Genomic DNA, 18,088 nt, shown 5'->3' with positions numbered 1-18,088 from the left:
AGAAGGCTACACACACCCTCCCGAAGTGCTGGCTCTTGCTTTCTCTAAATGTAGCTGGAACTGTCGCCACTCTTTGCCCTCTGTTGGAGCTCTGGCATCCCATTCACCCGAAAACATGCTCTTTACCCTCCCTGTGGCAGTCTGTGTGACCCAGCAGAACTTCTGGTTCCACAGTGCCTGCACAGATGTGCTTCAGCCGTCTCAGGGACATGTGGTAACACTGTAGGCAACAACAGTCAACTGTGGGTCACACCCTGCTTTGAGCCTCAGTTTCCTATTTGTTGTGAAAAACAAGACAAGAGGCCCAAAATGGAGTTGCTTATGCCAAGCCTCACATCACCAAACTAAGATTTAATAGTCCCAGCTCTCCCAGGAATGGAATCTCAAACCAGTCCCTCAGGAGTCACCTGACCAGCACCAGCGAGGTCATCTGCAGACAGACCCATCAGGAAAGCGACGGTGCAGTAACCAACCCACTCTCTGCCAAGCTGGACCAGCTGATCTGTGCATCATGCTGGAAGGGCAACACTCGCTTTGCATGGAACCAGGACACCGCTCCCAGAGGCAGCTGCAGCCCCGACCCCAGTCAGCGGGCTGTGCAGACGTGCTCCCTCAGCGGGGGCAGTCCGGGTGGGGCGGGGAGGCTGCCGCAGACCCTGGGCACCAGGGAGCGGGCACTGCTCTGCTGGGTACAGGGAGCGGGCACTGGCTCTGCTGGGTACAGGGAGCGGGCACTGCTCTGCTGGGTACAGGGAGCGGGCACTGCTCTGCTGGGCACCAGGGAGCGGGCACTGGCTCTGCTGGGTACAGGGCAGCGGGCACTGGATCTGCTGGGTACAGGGCAGCGGGCACTGGCTCTGCTGGGCACCAGGGAGCGGGCACTGCTCTGCTGGGTACAGGGAGCGGGCACTGCTCTGCTGGGTACAGGGAGTGGGCACTGGATCTGCTGGGTACAGGGAGTGGGCACTGCTCTGCTGGGTACAGGGAGCGGGCACTGCTCTGCTGGGTACAGGGAGCGGGCACTGGATCTGCTGGGTACAGGGAGCGGGCACTGCTCTGCTGGGTACAGGGAGTGGGCACTGGATCTGCTGGGTACAGGGAGTGGGCACTGCTCTGCTGGGTACAGGGAGCGGGCACTGGATCTGCTGGGTACAGGGAGCGGGCACTGCTCTGCTGGGTACAGGGAGCGGGCACTGGATCTGCTGGGTACAGGGAGCGGGCACTGCTCTGCTGGGCACCAGGGAGCGGGCACTGCTCTGCTGGGTACAGGGAGCGGGCACTGCTCTGCTGGGTACAGGGAGCGGGCACTGGCTCTGCTGGGTACAGGGAGCGGGCACTGCTCTGCTGGGCACCAGGGAGCGGGCACTGCTCTGCTGGGTACAGGGCAGCGGGCACTGCTCTGCTGGGTACAGGGAGCGGGCACTGCTCTGCTGGGCACCAGGGAGAGGGCACTGCTCTGCTGGGTACAGCGCACAGTGAATTACAACTTTGTTTCACTCTGGGACCTTAAATATTAAATCACCTCCTTGACAGCCATAGGACACTCAATGATTTCAAAGCAAAAATGTATATAAAAAATGAGAAGCATTTTTTTCTCAAATGGCTGTTGAATTTATTTGCTTGTTCAATAATGGTCCTGGCAAAAATTAGTTAACCAACACTGAAACAACTGTAATGAAATACTAAATTTTAAAAATCCATGACACCTTGATAGAAATAAAAGTTTACATAAACAAAAAGAAACCTCAAATATTGCCAGCAAATACAAAATGAGTGTAACATGACCAATAGGACAAGAAGGCTTTTATACATTTATATTTGACACCTGACCATATTTTCAGTCACCATAATATCTTCTCTCCAGGTTTAAAAAAATAGTATGCTGATTTCTATAACAAAGCTTTTTTTCGTACAAAAATCAAATAATGGCCAACAAGTCACAACAGTGCAATAGGCAGAGGATAAAAAACCGCATCAAACAGGTGTTGAAAATAAATACTAACTAGGAGGAGGAGAGGGCAGAGCCCTCGGGGGAGAGTTCCCATCACCTCGACTGTGCGTCTCCACAGCCAGGAGAGCTGACCGCCTCGTGGTGCCATCTGTTCCCGCAGAGCCAAGCGTGACTGAACACAGGTGCCTGACAGTCGGCCTCCCAGACCCCTCAGGTCACCAGGGAAGTGACAAAAGCAAGAAAATGGGGTCAGGGATCACAGCGATCATTAAAAGGAAATGTTTTTTCTACTGTTCAATCTCATCAATTGGGAGTCCATCAGCAAGTTCACTGGGACAACATGGGTAGTTGAGAACTTCTGTTTAACAGCATATATATGGCTTATTTAGGCAAAGAGACATTTACATTCCAGCCCAAGCAAGCAATCTACGTCATTCTGTTTTTAATGGAAGGTCAGTCACATGAAAGAGTTCTGGTTTGAGAACAGATCTTGTGTGGACTCCTTAGGTCAAGGAGGCTAATGAGGAACAACCTAGTGAAAAGCATTTGCCAAATAATAGCAATGAGGCCTGGGAGGAGCCAGAAAGAGCAGGTGGCCCTCCTCCACACTGGGCCAGGCAGCTCTGTCTGTGACCAACTAGGCCAGTCTGGTGACTCAGGCTCGAGGACTGTGTTTTCAAACTGTCAGAGGAGAGGGTGACAAGAGTGAGTGAAGGTAACCCCCGTAAGAGCCGTCTGGCCACTCGGGAAACATGAGGCAGCTCCCCATGATAGAATCTGCACCAAAAAGGCATAAAAGGCACAAGCAAGAGTGACTAGGTAAGCAGTGACCCTGGAGGGTGGGACTGTGGGGCGAGCCACAAGGCAGGGACAGCGTTTACCTTGTTCGGTTCCTCCCCTGGAACGAGAGAAAGACATCCTGATTCTGCTGTAATAAAAAAGCAAAGATGATTTTTGGTTTAAAAAGAAGCCACTCAAGGATTAAAATAGTTATTTTAAGTTAACAAAGAAAATTAATTTTCAAATAAGCTATCTGGAAAACTCATCTGTCTGTCCCCTCCAGTCAGCCCACAGCGAGTGCCCGGCTGCCTCCTCCCCTGGAACCTGAGCCTGACGCGGAGAAGTCACACACGTGGAGAAGGGAGCGTCTCTGAGAAGAAGAGATCTTTACAGAATGTACAGCAGAGAGGTGTGCAGTCTGACTCTCGGGATTACAGTAAGATGCACAGGTCTTGCTGGGCCCGGAGGGTTCCATGACCCACAGGATGCTCAGATGGGTGTTTCCTTCCTGTCTCTGCTCGGGGACGGCTTGGCCTGCTCCTTGCCTGCCTTTGGCTGCTCTTTAGCTGCTTTCGTCTCTGGGGCGCCATCTCTAGGCGGCTGGACGGCGCCCCCGCCCCCGCGCCGCTCGGGCTCGCCGCAGTCCTGGGCGGGCGGCTCCGACTTGGCTCGCTGCAGCTGGAGCAGGCGGAGCTGCACGCGCAGTTCGATGATGGCCTCGCGCTCCTCGTGGACTGCTTGATTCAAATGATTGTTCTTAATCTTGAGGAATGACAGAAAAGAGCCACTGTCACTCAGGAAGGTCAAAACTACAATGCTTCCAGAGCAGAGAACAGTTCGCAAGGGTATCTATCCTATGTAAGAATCTTTTTTTTTTTAGTTAATTTAGTTGTGAAGTGGAAGACATGAACATGAATATACAACCAAGGTATATAAAAGTTCAAGATACAAACTGTTCTGAAATACAAAATATTAAGCATATCCAGAAAATATAAATGTACCAATAGAAAACTGGTTTAATAAATTAACATTTCTAATGTTTAAAATAGATTTATGTTTTTGAACTAGCCCCTGACCAGCCTTAAATAAGGGAAGATAAAAGTGACTCTAGTATCAATTACAGGGGGAAATTAGAGACAAGCCTATAGCTTAGATTTGTCTCAGAAGTGGATGTCCTTTGTCTGTTGTGAAAAACATTACTTTAAAAAATATATATTTTAGTGGGGTGGGGGAGGCAGAGACAGACTCCCGCATGCGCCCTGACCAGGATCCACCCGGCAAGCCCTCTAGGGGGCGAGGCTCTGCCCAGCTGGGGCTGCTGGTCTGCAAGGGAATTTTTTTCTTTTTAGCGCCTGAGGTGGAGGACATGGAGCTATCCTCAGTGCCCGTAGCCAACTCTCTCAAACAAACTGAGCCACGGCTGTGGTAGGGGAAGAGAGAGACAGTAAGAGAAAGAAGAGGGAGACAGAGGGTGGAGAAGCAGATGGTTACTTCTCCTGTGTGCCCTGACCAGGAATCGAACCTGGGACATCCACACACCAGGTCCACACTCTACCACTGAGCCAATCAGCCAGGGTCAAAAACCATTACTTTACATCTGAACTGTGCTATTTAATTAGCCAAACCACAAAAAACTATGACTATCAGTCCTAAATTATCTACACTTGTTCAGCCAAGTTGAGGTAACGCAAAACAGCCAATCCCAAATCCCCACCAGCCTCTGTCCCTGGCGGGGCTGGCTGCACAATGCCCCCGCCCTTCCTCATGTGGCATTTCCCAGCCTCGTTCCCGGCTACCTGTGTCCCTGCGACCAAGCCTTTGCTAACAGGGTAGGAGCAGCACTGGGCTCTACCTGTGCATCTTGCCCTTGACAACTGGCATTCTTTTTTTTTTTAATTTATATATATATATATATATATATATATATATATATATATATATTATTTATTTATTTATTCATTTTAGAGAGGGAGAGAAGAAGAGAGAGAAGGGGGGAGGAGCAGGAAGCATCAACTCCCACATGCACTTTGACCAGGCAAGGCCAGGGTTTTGAACCAGCGACCTCAGCATTTCCAGGTTGAGGCTTTATCCACTGCGCCACCACAGGTCAGGCAACAACTGGCATTCTTCATTCCTCCCCCGCTTCCTGCTGACTCAAGAGGGCACAGGACTTACAGCAGCCACTTTAGACCCCAACTGGAAAACCGCATGGAGGATGGTAGACCTGGCTGTTTTCTAGATGAGATATATAACTATCTTGTTCAAACCATAAGAGTTTCTCTTTGTATTCCAAATACTATAATTCTGGAATATGTTTTCCTACTTAGGATTCTCATATGATCTGTAAAATGTGAAGAAAGCAAAACAAGGCACCAATGTGAAGCCTTTCTAAAGAATGGGAGCTCTGTGGCCGCCCAGGTCTCAGCACTGCTCCGCTCTTCCCACCACACCCCTGGCTGCACAGCCCTGGCGAGTGTCTTGACCTTGAGCCTCAGTGGGCAGCCCCTGTGAGCTCTGTTCAAAGGTTCTGTGGAGAGGACTTCTGGCGGGGAGCGGGGGGTTACATGGAACTCATCTAATTTTCTATGGGGTGGGTAGCTCTGGTTTGGCCCAACAGCTGAATGTACCTGGATGAGGGGGACAAAGCAGTTTTACTATTCTTCAGTTCCTGTCTGAGACGGGCCTCTCTCTCAACCCTTAGGCAAAACACCTGGAGACAATGTTTTATTTGGGGTAGGAGGAAAAGTCTAATCAAGATTATTAATTTTGGGCCGTGGCTGGTTGGCTCAGTGGTAGAGCATCGGCCTGGCGTGCGGGGGTCCCGGGTTCGATTCCCGGCCAGGGCACACAGGAGAAGCGCCCATCTGCTTCTCCACCCCCACCCCCTCCTTCCTCTCTGTCTCTCTCTTCCCCTCCTGCAGCCAAGGCTCCATTGGAGCAAAGTTGGCCCGGGCGCTGAGGATGGCTCCATGGCCTCTGCCTCAGGCGCTAGAATGGCTCTGGTTGCAACAGAGCGACGACGCGCCAGATGGGCAGAGTGTCGCCCCCTGGTGGGCGTGCCGGGTGGATCCCGGCCGGGCGCATGCAGGAGTCTAAATGCCTCCCTGTTTCCAACTTCAGAAAAATACAAAAAAAAAAAAAAAGAAGAAAAAAAAAAGATTAATTTTGTTGTTTTCTTTTTTTTTTCTTTTTTCTTTTCCAAGTTGATAGGAGGGGAGTTAGACAAACTGCTGCATGTGCTCCAACCTGAATCCAGCCAGCAACCTGCATCTGTGGCCATGTTCACAACTACTATTTTTAGCACCTGAGACGAAGGCTCCATGGAGTTATCCTCAGTGCCCAGGGCTGATGTGCTCAGACCAATTGAGCCATGGCTGTGGGAGATGAAGAGGAAGAGGGACAGAGATAGAGACTAAAGGGGAAGGGAGAGGGGTGGAGAAGCAGATGGGCGCTTCTCCTGTGTGCCCTGACCAGGAATTGAACCGGGGATATCCACATGCCAAGCCAATGCTCTGCCACTGAGCCAACTAGCCAGGGCCTTGTTTTCTTTTAAGCACACAAATGTCTCTCAGTTTCCTAATGCCAAGTTTACTCTCACCTGCTGCTTTACAGGTTGAGGACCAAGAGAAGATTCTGTCCCTCGTTTCTCCCAGACAGAGATTCAGGGATTTTTCCTTCTTGCACTAGCATTTCTCTCTCTGTTCATCTTCTCTGAGAACACAGACCAGATTATTCAAAGCTGCTCAAACTGGCATAGTCAGGTGAGGCTCACCTTTAGGTGTGAGAGAAAGGTCTGTGTGGTATACTAGTCAGGAAAAGTCACACTTCTGACAAGGCCACACCTATGCCATCTGTCCGGCCATCAGTCAGCTTCTGCCCTGCATATTCTTTGGTAAAATGTCCCCTTAAACTCCTCTATACTCAGCTGTCCCAATTGGTTACCAAGGTTAAGAAAAATTCTAAGGGGATGCTCTGGCCAGTTAGCTCAGTTGGTTAGAGCATTGTCACAATACACCAAGGTTGAGGGTTTGATCCCCACTCAGGGCACATACAAGAACCAGCCAATGAATGCATAAATAAGTGGAACAACAAACTGAGGTTTCTCTTTCTCTTTTCCTCTCTCTTTCTAAATCAATTAAAAAAAATTTTTTTTAATTCTAAGGAGAAATATGTAGTCAATACAACTTTCTAGAAGTTAGTGTATGTTTTGGTTATTCCCCCCAAACTCACCTCTAGCTCCTCATTCTGTCTCTGTAAGTCCTCCAGGATGATCTGCAGCTCCTCCTCGTCCTCGCTCTCGCTCTCACTCTCAGAGGAGTACTCCTCCGTCTCGCTGCGCCCATGCTGCTGGCGGCTGCGGAACAGGGGGGACACTTTACAGACAACCAAGAAAATCTGCTGTCCATATACCTGCCTGTTTCCAGGTTTACCGGGCGTTCACAAGTCAACCTCATACACCATTTTTAATATATACTTAATAAGTAAGAAACTTAGGATGATTAACTTTGTATGTCTCATTCTTTTCTACAGAAGTCTTAGCTGAGACCATTATGTTGATATTTAAGTCAACATTCTCGGCAGCGTCCAAACCCTTGCCTCTCCTTACCTCTGAATCTCGGCGATCTCGGCTCTGAGGCGCTCGATCTCCTCTTTCTCTGCGGCAATCTGTCGGCGCAGGAACTGCTCCATGGCCAGAAGCTCCTCCTGTTCAGTCAGAATCTCATTCTCCTAAAATAAGGACCGCGGTGAACACCTCTGGGAGTATGAGTCTGGGAAATGTGTCTATGGGGGTCTCCTTGTTGACTTGAACTCTATCCCTATACATATAACATACAAGTTACGGGAAAGGTTGTTGGACTAAAACACAGGTTTCCTTACTGCCAAGAAATGGTTCCTTTGAGAGAAGGAAAACTAAGTCATCTGGGAGGAAGGACTCGATTTTGTCAAGCCATAAAATGCTGCGTAGGCCTGACCAGGTGGTGGCGCAGTGGATAGAGCGTCGGACTGGGATGCAGAGGACCCAGGTTCAAGACCCCGAGGTCACCAGCTTGAGCGCGGGCTCATCTGGTTTGAGCAAAAGCCCACCAGCTTGAACCCCCCAAGGTCGCTGGCTCCAGCAAGGGGTTACTCGGTCTGCTGAAGACCCGTGGTCAAGGCACATATGAGAAAGCAATCAATGAACAATTAAGGTGTTGCAACGCACAATGAAAAACTAATGATTGATGCTTCTCATCTCTCTCCATTCCCATCTGTCTGTTCCTGTCTATCCCTCTCTCTGACTCTCTCTGTCTCTGTAAAAAATAAATTAATTTTAAAAAAAAATGCTGCATAGGAGTCCATGTTCTCACTTTGCAAAAGCTTGTATGGGGCTAGAACACTGGGCCCCAAGCCGAAGTTCAAACCTGCTTTCCAGTCCTTTCTGAGTGCCTTCCCTTCTCAATCAAGGGAGAGGCTATTTTCAGGCCCTGGTGGCCTCAAATAGTGTCACTGAAAAAAGAAGACCCGAAGGCATGGACAGCTGGTGTTAACATCAGCGCACAGCAGATCCTGTGAAGGGAAGATGTTCACAAAAGGAATCTCTTCTCACCACAAGTCACCATCCTTCTCAAACCATCTCCCTAGAGATAACATCCAACAGTAAATATTGTGCTTTAACAGAACATGCATTTCTAAAACTGATCAAATGACTAAAGAGAAAAAAATCCCTATTCACCCAAGATATAAGCCCCTCCAACATAAAGAACAAACACAGACAAAATTTATGAGGCAACAGAGATGTAAGGCTGGAAATGAGAGCTAGAAGCATTTCTTTCCAAACTAACAGGTATCAAAAGGATAAGTACCTGTGATCAAACTGAAAGACACACTGGTCAAGTTCTAAAGTGAAGCACTAAAGGCCCCCAATATGCACAAGGAAGTTTTCTCCTAGATAAAATATGCAGTATTCCCCACATGTTTCTAAACAGACATGTTTATGTCCAAAAAATACCATATTTAAAAATCCTGAAATAAAGGCATAATCTGGGACCTCACTCTCTCTTCAGGGGAGAAGAGTTATGTATTCCTGCTAGGCAAAACAAAGTATATATTTTGAAGAAGTGACAGAAAAGGACTAAAACTTAATAGGATTTAGGTATCCCACATACATGAGATTCTGGAAACACAGACTATGTTGTCAGAGCCTAGATCTTCATTCCTCATAGGTTACCCTCTGGGTATTTCTAGAACAGGCTAAGTTTAACTTGACAAACTCAGCAAAGAGGAAAGGAGCTCATCTTAGCCCTATTCCTGGAATACACACTCAAGAGCTATATGTCAAATCAATGAAGGAAAAAAATAAAAATTCATCAACAACTGACTTTCACCTGCAAAGAATAAAATCAAAATATCTAAGAAGTGCTATTAGTAACAACTATCTGTATTGATCCATTTTCAAGGATACCAAACTTTGTGTGGTCAAGAACATGTTTTAAATATTTATTAAAGTCTAATCAGTAATGTGAAACATATAATAGTAATCTGTAAATTAGGGAAAATACTTGTAACTCAGACCTGTGTGGATGAAATAAGATTAAGTAAAGCAACTAGAATAGTGTCCAATAAGAAGCAATCAATCTGTAGAATATAGTTGCTCCAGCTGACATTTAAATAAACACCATACAGGTGGGACAAAAGTAAATTTACAGTTGTTTATATGGAAAACACAATGAGTAATAAATAATAATACAAGAATAAACTCTGTTCCACATAAATAATAATACAAGAATAAACTCTGTTCCACATACTCACAACTATAAAATTACTTTTGCCCTATTCTGTATAAAGGCAGGGCAAACAACAGTCAGAGTCTATCTAAAACTTCAAAATCATCTTACAAGTTTGATTAGAAGACTCATATTCTATAGTTGAGCTTCCAAATTATCAGATGATAAGTCTTGCAACACACTCCTGAATAACCAATGGGTCAAAGAAGAAATCAAAATAATACCTTGAGACAAATTAAAATGGAAACACAACATATAAAACTTATCAGATAAGTAATATTATAAGTGAAGGAGGAAACATTACAATTGGTACCATAGAAATGCAAAGGGTTATAAAAAGACTATTAAGAATATTTATACACCAAGAAATTGGATAACCTAGAAGAAATGTGAAAGTTCTTGGAAACATACAACCCACCAAAACTGAATCATGAAGAAACAGAAAATCTAAACAGACCAATAAGTAAAGAGATTAAATCAGTAATCAAAAATTTCCCAATCAACAAAAGACCCAGACCAGATGGCTTCACAGGTAAATTCTACCAAACATTTAAAGAAACAATGCCAGTCCTTCTCAAACTCTTACATAAAACTGAAGAGGAAGCAACACTCCTAAACTCATTTACGGGGCCAGCATTACCCTCACACCAAGAGCCAGACAAGAACACTACAAAAAAATAAAATTACAGGCCAATATCCCTAATGAGCCCAGATGCAAAATCCTCAGCAACATAGAAGCAAAACAAATTCAACAACACATTCAAAAGATCAGATGCCATGATCAAGTGGACTTTATCTCTAGAATACAAGCATGGTTGAACATACTAAAAAATGTGACAATCCACATTACAGAATGAAGGATAAAAATCAAATGATCATCTCAAAAGATGCAAAAAAATCTGACAAAATTCAACTGGAAGTCCTAGCCAGAGTAATTAGACAAGAAAAAGAAATACGCCCTGGCCAGTTAGTTTAGTCAGTTAGAGCACTGTCCCAAAACACAAAGATGGAGAGTTCGAGCTCTGGTCAAGGCCCATACAGGAAGTGACCAATGAACGCACAACTAAGTGGAACAAATGAATGCTTCTTTCTCTCTCTCTCTCTCTCCCCCCCTTCCTCTCTCTAAAGAATCGATCAATTTAAAATAAAAGGTAACCAAATTGAAAAAAAGTAAACTGTCTCTGTTTGTAGCTGATCATGATCTTACATGTAGAAACCCTAAAGACTCTATCAAACAACTGTTAGAAATAATAAATGTGTGATTCAGTCAAGTTGCAGGACATGAAATCAACATTCAAAATCATTTGCATTCTGACAACATTTTAACAATAAACTATCTGTAAAAGAAATTAAGAAACAATTCTATTTACAACAGCATCAAAAAATACTTGGAATAAATTTAACTAACAAGAGTAAAGATCTATACACTGAAAACTATAAAACATGGATAAAAGAAATTGAAAATAAATAAATGGAAAGAAGCTCTATGTTCATGGATCAGAAGAAATAATATTGTTGAAATGTACATAACACCCAAAACAATCTATAGATTCAATGGAATGTCTATCAAAGTTTCAATGGTGTTTTTCAAAGAAATAGAAAAACATCCTAAATTTCATATAGAACCACAAGGACTGATAAATAGCCAAAGCAATCTTAAACAAAATAAACACAGTTGGAGGCATTACACTACCTGATTTCAAAATAGACTACATATCTATAATAATCAAAACAGTATGGTACTGGCTTATAACTGGATATATAGAACTAATATAACACAACAGAGAGCCCAGGAATAAATCCACACATTTATGGTCAACTGATCTTTGACTAAAGGTGCCAGAAACACCCAATAAGGAAAGAACAGTCCCTTCAAGAAATGATATTGGTAAGCTGGTTTTCCACATGCGAAAGAATGAAATTAGACCCTTATCATACTGCATATTAAAAAAACCCTCAAGCCTGACCAGGCGGTGGCGCAGTGGATAGAGCGTCGGACTGGGATGCGGAGGCCCCAGGTTCCAGATCCCGAGGTCACCAGTTTGAGCGCGGGCTCATCTGGTTTGAGCAAGAGCTCACCAGCTTGAGCCCAAGGTCGCTGGCTCAAGCAAGGGGTTACTCGGTCTGCTGAAGGCCCGCGGTTAAGGCACATATGAGAAAGCAATCAATGAACAACTAAGGTGTCGCAACGAAAAACTAATGATTGATGCTTCTCATCTCTCCGTCTCTGTCTCGGACTCTCTCTCTCTCTCTCTGTCTCTAAAAAAACAAACAAACAAACCTCAAAATGGATTAAAAATTTAAATGGAAAACCTGAAACCACAAAACTATTAAAACAGAGGAAAAGTTCCTTGACATTGGTGTGGGTAATTTTTTTTTTAGTTTTATTTATTCATTTTAGAGAGGAGAGAGAGAGAGACAGAGAAAGAAGGTGGGGAGAAGCTGGAAGCATCAACTTCCATATGTGCCTTGACCAGGCAAGCCCAGGGTTTCGAACCGGCGACCTCAGCATTTCCAGGTCGACGCTTTATCCACTGCGCCACCGCAGGTCAGGCTGAGTAATTTTTTAAGATATGACCCCCAAAACACAGGCAAAGATAGACAAATGGAACTGCACCAAACTAAACAACTTCTGCACAGCAAAGGAAACAATCAACAGCATGAAGAGACAACCTATGGAATAGAATATATTTGAAAACCATACATGTGTTAAGTGATTAACATCCAAAACATATAAGGAACTCAAACAGCTCAACAGCAAGAAACAATGCATGCAATTTAAAAATGGGCAAAGGACTTAACAGACATCTCAAAAGACACACAAATGGCCAATAGATGTATCAAAGATGTGCAGTGTCACTCATCATCAGGGAAATGAGACATCACCTCACACCTGTTAGGACGGCTGTTAACAAAAAACAAAAGATAAGTGTTGACAAGGATGCAGAAAAAAAGGAACCCTTGTACACTGCTGGTGGGAATGTAAATTGGCACTACCATTATGAAAAACATTAAGAGAGTTCCTCAAAAAATAAAAACAGAACATTCATAATTCAATAATCCCATTTCTGAACACATATCCAAAGAAAATGAAAGCAGAATATTGAAGAGATATATGCACTACCATGTTCATTGCAGCATTATTCAAGAGCCAAAATATGAAAAAACCCGATCAACAAAGATGCACACACACAGGAATACTATTCAGCCATGAGAAAGAAGGAAGTTCTGACATTTACGACAGCATGATGGATGGACCTGGAGACTATTATGCTAAGTAAAATAAGCCAGACAGAGAAAGACAAATATTGTATGATCTCACTTACATGTGGAATCTAAAAAAAAGTCACACTCAATATAGATTATAAAGGTAGTAACCAAGGGCTAAGGGGTGGGAGAAATGGGGAGAAGTTGGTCAAAAGACACAAAGTTGCAGTTAGGATGAGTATGCCTACAGATCTAATGTACAGGCATGATGACAATAGTTACTAATACTGTATTGAATATTGAAAATATACTGAGTAGGCCCTGGCCGGTTGGCTCAGTGGTAGAGCGTCGGCCTGGCGTGCGGGGGACCCGGGTTCGATTCCGGCCAGGGCACATAGGAAAAGCGCCCATTTGCTTCTCCACCCCCCCCCCCCTTCCTCTCTGTCTCTCTCTTCCCCTCCCGCGGCCAAGGCTTCATTGGAGCAAAGATGGCCCGGGCGCTGGGGATGGCTCCTTGGCCTCTGCCCCAGGCGCTAGAGTGGCCCTGGTCGTGGCAGAGCGACGCCCCGGAGGGGCAGAGCATCGCCCCCTGGTGGGCGTGCCGGGTGGATCCCGGTCGGGCGCATGCGGGAGTCTGTCTGACTGTCTCTCCCTGTTTCCAGCTTTGGAAAAATAAAAAAAAATAAAAAAAAAGAAAAGAAAATATACTGAGATTTCACATGCTCTCATCACAAAAGAAAAAGTTAACTATGGGAGAAGATAATGTTTAACTTGACTGTAGTAATCTCACCATGTATACCAAATCATCATGTTGCATACTTTAAATATATACAATTTTCATTTATTTTTTTATAAAGAAGCTTGCAAAATAGAGAAAAAGGTTTAGCTTACCTGGGCAAGGAGAATATTTATAACTTCTTCATTTTCATTCATTTCTTCTTTGGAAACATCCTCCTTTGAAAGACTGGCTATCTCTTGTGCAATCTTGGTTTCACACTCCTGTTAGGAAAGAGATGAAAACAGTCAGCCAATGTAACACATACAACAAATTCACACCATCACCACTGTCGAAGTTTCCTTCTCATTTCCTAGAATTGAAAAAAATAACATTAACAGTTGAGAAACCATCTGGATAGGTGGGCATTTGTTAACCAGGCTTGGAAAATAACAGGTGGATCTTAACTTGTGGCTACAGTGTGAAAAATGTGCAATTCTGGTTAATGTGCTCACCCATTTCTGGAACCCTTCCACACGAATTACCTTCAATGACACTTTTTGTTGTTGTTGGGGGACAGGAGAGGGAATTTAAGCATACAATTCAATTAGTTTCACAAATGTACAGTTAAGTAACCACCACCACAATCATGATATGGAACACTTCTATCACCACACAAAATATACTTGGGCTCCTCTACTATCTGCTGGTCACTGACTGGCAACCACTGATCTTCTTTCCATTGCTCTAATTTTGCTTTTGCTTGAATTTCATACATTCAATAAATCAGTAAGTAGTCTTTCTCAACTGACTTCTTTCACATAGATAATGTTTTTACGATTCATCTATTTTGTTGTTTGTAGCAGTTGTTTGCTGATACGCCATGGTGTGAATACACCCCAATCTGTTTATCCATTCACCAGCTGGGTCCTTCCTACTTTTGAGCAATTATAACTAGAGCTGTTATGAACATTTTGTATATGTTCTGTATCAATATATGTGCTTTCTTAAATACCTAAAAGTAGCATTGCTTGGTTATATGGTAACCATATATTTAACTCTAAGAAACTGTCATACTGTTTTCCAAAATTACTGTACTATTTTGCATTATCAAGAGTAATATGAGTTTCAGTTGCTCCACATTCTTGTCAACACTTGGTATTTTTAATTTTAGCCATTCTGGTTGGTGTACAGTGGCATCTCATTGTGATCTTAATTTCTATTTCATTAATAACTAATGACGTTGAGCATCTTTGCACATGTGTACTGTAATAAAAGCACCACTCTGGTTTGGGATAAGATGACGGCAGAGGCTGTGCATGTGCACTGGGGAGGGGTACAGGGAACTCTGTGTACCTTCCTCTCAATTTTGCTGTGCACCTAAAACCACTCTTAAAATATTCAATCTAAAAATATGAACTGTTTTGCCTTATATAAGCTGATTTTTTAAAATATACTGTTGTCTAGTTTAAGTCCTCTATCAGATACATGGTTTTTTTTTGTTTTTTTTTTATAATTTTATTTTTTTAATGGGGTGACATCAATAAATCAGGATACATATATTCAAAGATAACAAGTCCAGGTTATCTTGTTGTTCAATTATGTTGCATACCCACCACCCAAAGTCAGATTGTCCTCTGTCACCTTCTATCTTGTTTTCTTTGTGCCCCTCCCCACCCCCTATCCCTCTCCCATTCCCCCCTCCCCCCCGTAACCACCACACTCTTATAAATGTCTCTTAGTTTCACTATTATGTCCCACCTACGTATGGAATAATACAGTTCCTGGTTTTTTCTGATTTACTTATTTCGCTTCGTATCATGTTATCAAGATCCCACCATTTTGCTGTAAATGTTCCGATGTCATCATTTCTTATGGCTGAGTAGTATTCCATAGTGTATATGTGCCACATCTTCTTTATCCAGTCATCTATTGATGGGCTTTTTGGTTGTTTCCATGTCCTGGCCACTGTGAACAATGCTGCAATAAACATGGGGCTGCATGTGTCTTTACGTATCAATGTTTCTGAGTTTTTGGGATATATACCCAGTAGAGGGATTGCTGGGTCATAAGGTAGTTCTATTTTCAGTTTTTTGAGGAACCACCATACTTTCTTCCATAATGGTTGTACTACTTTACATTCCCACCAACAGTGTATGAGGGTTCCTTTTTCTCCACAGCCTCTCCAACATTTGCTGTTACCTGACTTGCTAATAACAGCTAATCGAACAGGTGTGAGGTGGTATCTCATTGCCGTTTTGATTTGCATTTCTCTAATAGCTAAAGAAGATGAGCATCTTTTCATATATCTGTTGGCCATTTGTATTTCTTCCTGGGAGAAGTGTCTATTCATATCCTCTTCCCATTTTTTTATTGGATTGTTTGTTTGTTTGTTGTTGAGTTTTATGAGTTCTTTGTATATTTTGGATATTAGGCCCTTATCTGGCCTGTCGTTTGAAAAAATCATTTCCCATTTAGTTGGCTTTCTGTTTATTTTGTTATCAGTTTCTCTTGCTGAGCAAAAACTTCTTAGTCTGATGTAGTCCCATTCATTAATTTTTGCCTTCACTTCTCTTGCCATTGGAGTCAAATTCATAAAATGCTCTTTAAAACCCAGGTCCCTGAGTTGAGTACCTATGTCTTCTTCTATGTACTTAATTGTTTCAGGTCTTATGTTTAGATCTTTGATCCATTTTGAGTTAATTTTTGTACAGGGGGGGAGACTGTAGTCCAGTTTCATTCTTTTGCATGTGGCTTTCCAGTTTTCCCAGCACCATTTATTGAAGAGGCTTTCTTTTCTCCATTGTGTGTTGTTGGCCCCTTTATCAAAAATTATTTGACTATATATATGTGGTTTTATTTCTGGACTTTCTATTCTGTTCCATTGGTCTGAGTGTCTATTTTTCTGCCAATACCATGCTGTTTTGATTGTCGTGGCCCTATAATAGAGTTTGAAGTCAGGTATTGAAATGCCCCCAGCTTCATTCTTTTTCTTTAGGATTGCTTTGGCTATTCGGGATTTTTTATAGTTCCATATAAATCTGATGATTTTTTGCTCTATTTCTTTTTTTTTTTTTTTTTTTTTTTTTTTTTTTTCATTTTTCTGAAGCTGGAAACAGGGAGAGATAGACAGACTCCCGCATGCGCCCGACCGGGATCCACCCGGCACGCCCACCATGGGGCGACGCTCTGCCCACCAGGGGGCGATGCTCTGCCCATCCTGGGCGTCGCCATATTGCGACCAGAGCCACTCTAGCGCCTGAGGCAGAGGCCACAGAGCCATCCCCAGCGCCCGGGCCATCTTTGCTCCAATGGAGCCTTGGCTGCGGGAGGGGAAGAGAGAGACAGAGAGGAAAGCGCGGCGGAGGGGTGGAGAAGCAAATGGGCGCTTCTCCTGTGTGCCCTGGCCGGGAATCGAACCCGGGTCCTCCGCACGCTAGGCCGACGCTCTACCACTGAGCCAACCGGCCAGGGCGATTTTTTGCTCTATTTCTTTAAAAAATGTCATTGGAAGTTTGATGGGAATTGCATTAAATTTGTATATTGCTTTGGGTAATATAGACATCTTGATTATATTTATTCTTCCTAGCCAAGAACAAGGTATATTCTTCCATCTCATTATATCTTTTTCGATTTCCCTTAACAATGGTTTATAGTTTTCATTATATAAGTCCTTTACATTCTTTGTTATGTTTATTCCTAAGTATTTTATTTTTTTTGTTGCAATCGTGAAGGGGATTATTCTTTTGAGTTCCTTCTCAGTTGTTTCATTGTTGGCATATAGAAAGGCTATTGACTTCTGTATGTTAATTTTGTATCCTGCGACCTTACTGTATTGGCTTATTGTTTCTAGTAGTCTTTTTGTGGATTCTTTGGGGTTTTCCAGATACATGGTTTTTGCAAATATTTTGACACAGCTTCATCTTGCATATCCTTCTTTTTTGCTGAAAAAAAAAAAAAAAAAAGCTCTACCATTTCCATTCGACCCAATGCATGGAAGAGAGCTCAGGGTGGTTAAAAGGATGTTAGTGGTTTCAGAGAGAAAGGCTCAGGCAAAAGCCAGACACCAGGCTGATGTAGACAGGCCCCTCAAAGACCTCTGGGCTCCAAAGGCTCCTAGTTGTGCTTGAGGGTGAACTTTCAAAGAGATACTTTGGCCCGGCCCAGCCTGGGGGCCGGCCAGCCTGTGGAGGTTAGTCCGACGGTCACCCATCTTCTTCATAATAAGTTTCACCTCCTCACCCAGGAAGTGGTTCTCCAGAAAGTCAGAGAGATGAGGCTCTGTGCGGGCAGAGCCCAGAGCATGCAGATCCAAAAGGGCCTGGTTCAGGTTCTTCTCCATGACCATGGTGGCATCCTGGTTTTACCCCACCCATCTTGGGAAGGCTTCAGAACATCTTGAAAGAGAAGGTGGCCACTGCATTGGTTTTGCATCCTTTTTTATTTTTCTGAAGTGAGAAGTGGGGAGGCAGAGAGACAGACTCCCACATGTGCCAGACTGTGAGCCACCCGGCATACCCACTAGAGGGCGATGCTCTGCCCATCTGGGGCGTTCTCCATTGCAACCGGAGCCATTCTAGCGCCTGAGGTGGAGGCCATTGAGTCATCCTCAGCACCTGGGCCAACTTTGCTCCAATGGAGCCTTGGCTGCAGGAGGGAAGAGAGATAAAG

General features: G+C 43.9%; 1 protein-coding gene across 9 annotated transcripts in view; it reads right to left on the bottom strand.

The window, feature by feature from the left end:
• The window catches only part of RALBP1 (ralA binding protein 1), a 167,649-nt gene that overhangs the window by 87,318 nt on the left and 62,243 nt on the right, over positions 1 to 18,088 (bottom strand). For 7 of the 9 annotated variants that reach the window (XR_010747396.1, XR_010747397.1, XM_066353155.1 and 4 more), the window contains exons 7-11: positions 13,594 to 13,701; positions 7,338 to 7,459; positions 6,962 to 7,085; positions 3,277 to 3,493; positions 2,833 to 2,879 (exon numbers count right to left, since the gene is read on the bottom strand). Coding sequence is in view for 7 of the 9 variants with exons in the window: in XM_066353155.1 (XP_066209252.1) it covers positions 2,833 to 2,879; positions 3,277 to 3,493; positions 6,962 to 7,085; positions 7,338 to 7,459; positions 13,594 to 13,701 (618 nt within the window). In the remaining 2 variants the exon portion in view is untranslated. Of the gene's footprint in view, positions 1 to 1,917; positions 3,494 to 6,961; positions 7,086 to 7,337; positions 7,460 to 13,593; positions 13,702 to 18,088 lie in introns of those variants that run through there. The other 2 variants (XM_066353157.1, XM_066353160.1) reach the window with 2 other exon arrangements.

Source organism: Saccopteryx leptura, chromosome 11 (genome assembly GCF_036850995.1).
Source record: "Saccopteryx leptura isolate mSacLep1 chromosome 11, mSacLep1_pri_phased_curated, whole genome shotgun sequence".
In the NCBI taxonomy this organism is placed as follows: Eukaryota; Metazoa; Chordata; class Mammalia; order Chiroptera; family Emballonuridae; genus Saccopteryx; species Saccopteryx leptura.
Note: the sequence above shows the minus strand (reverse complement) of the source record. Positions and strands in the feature narration are given on the sequence as shown.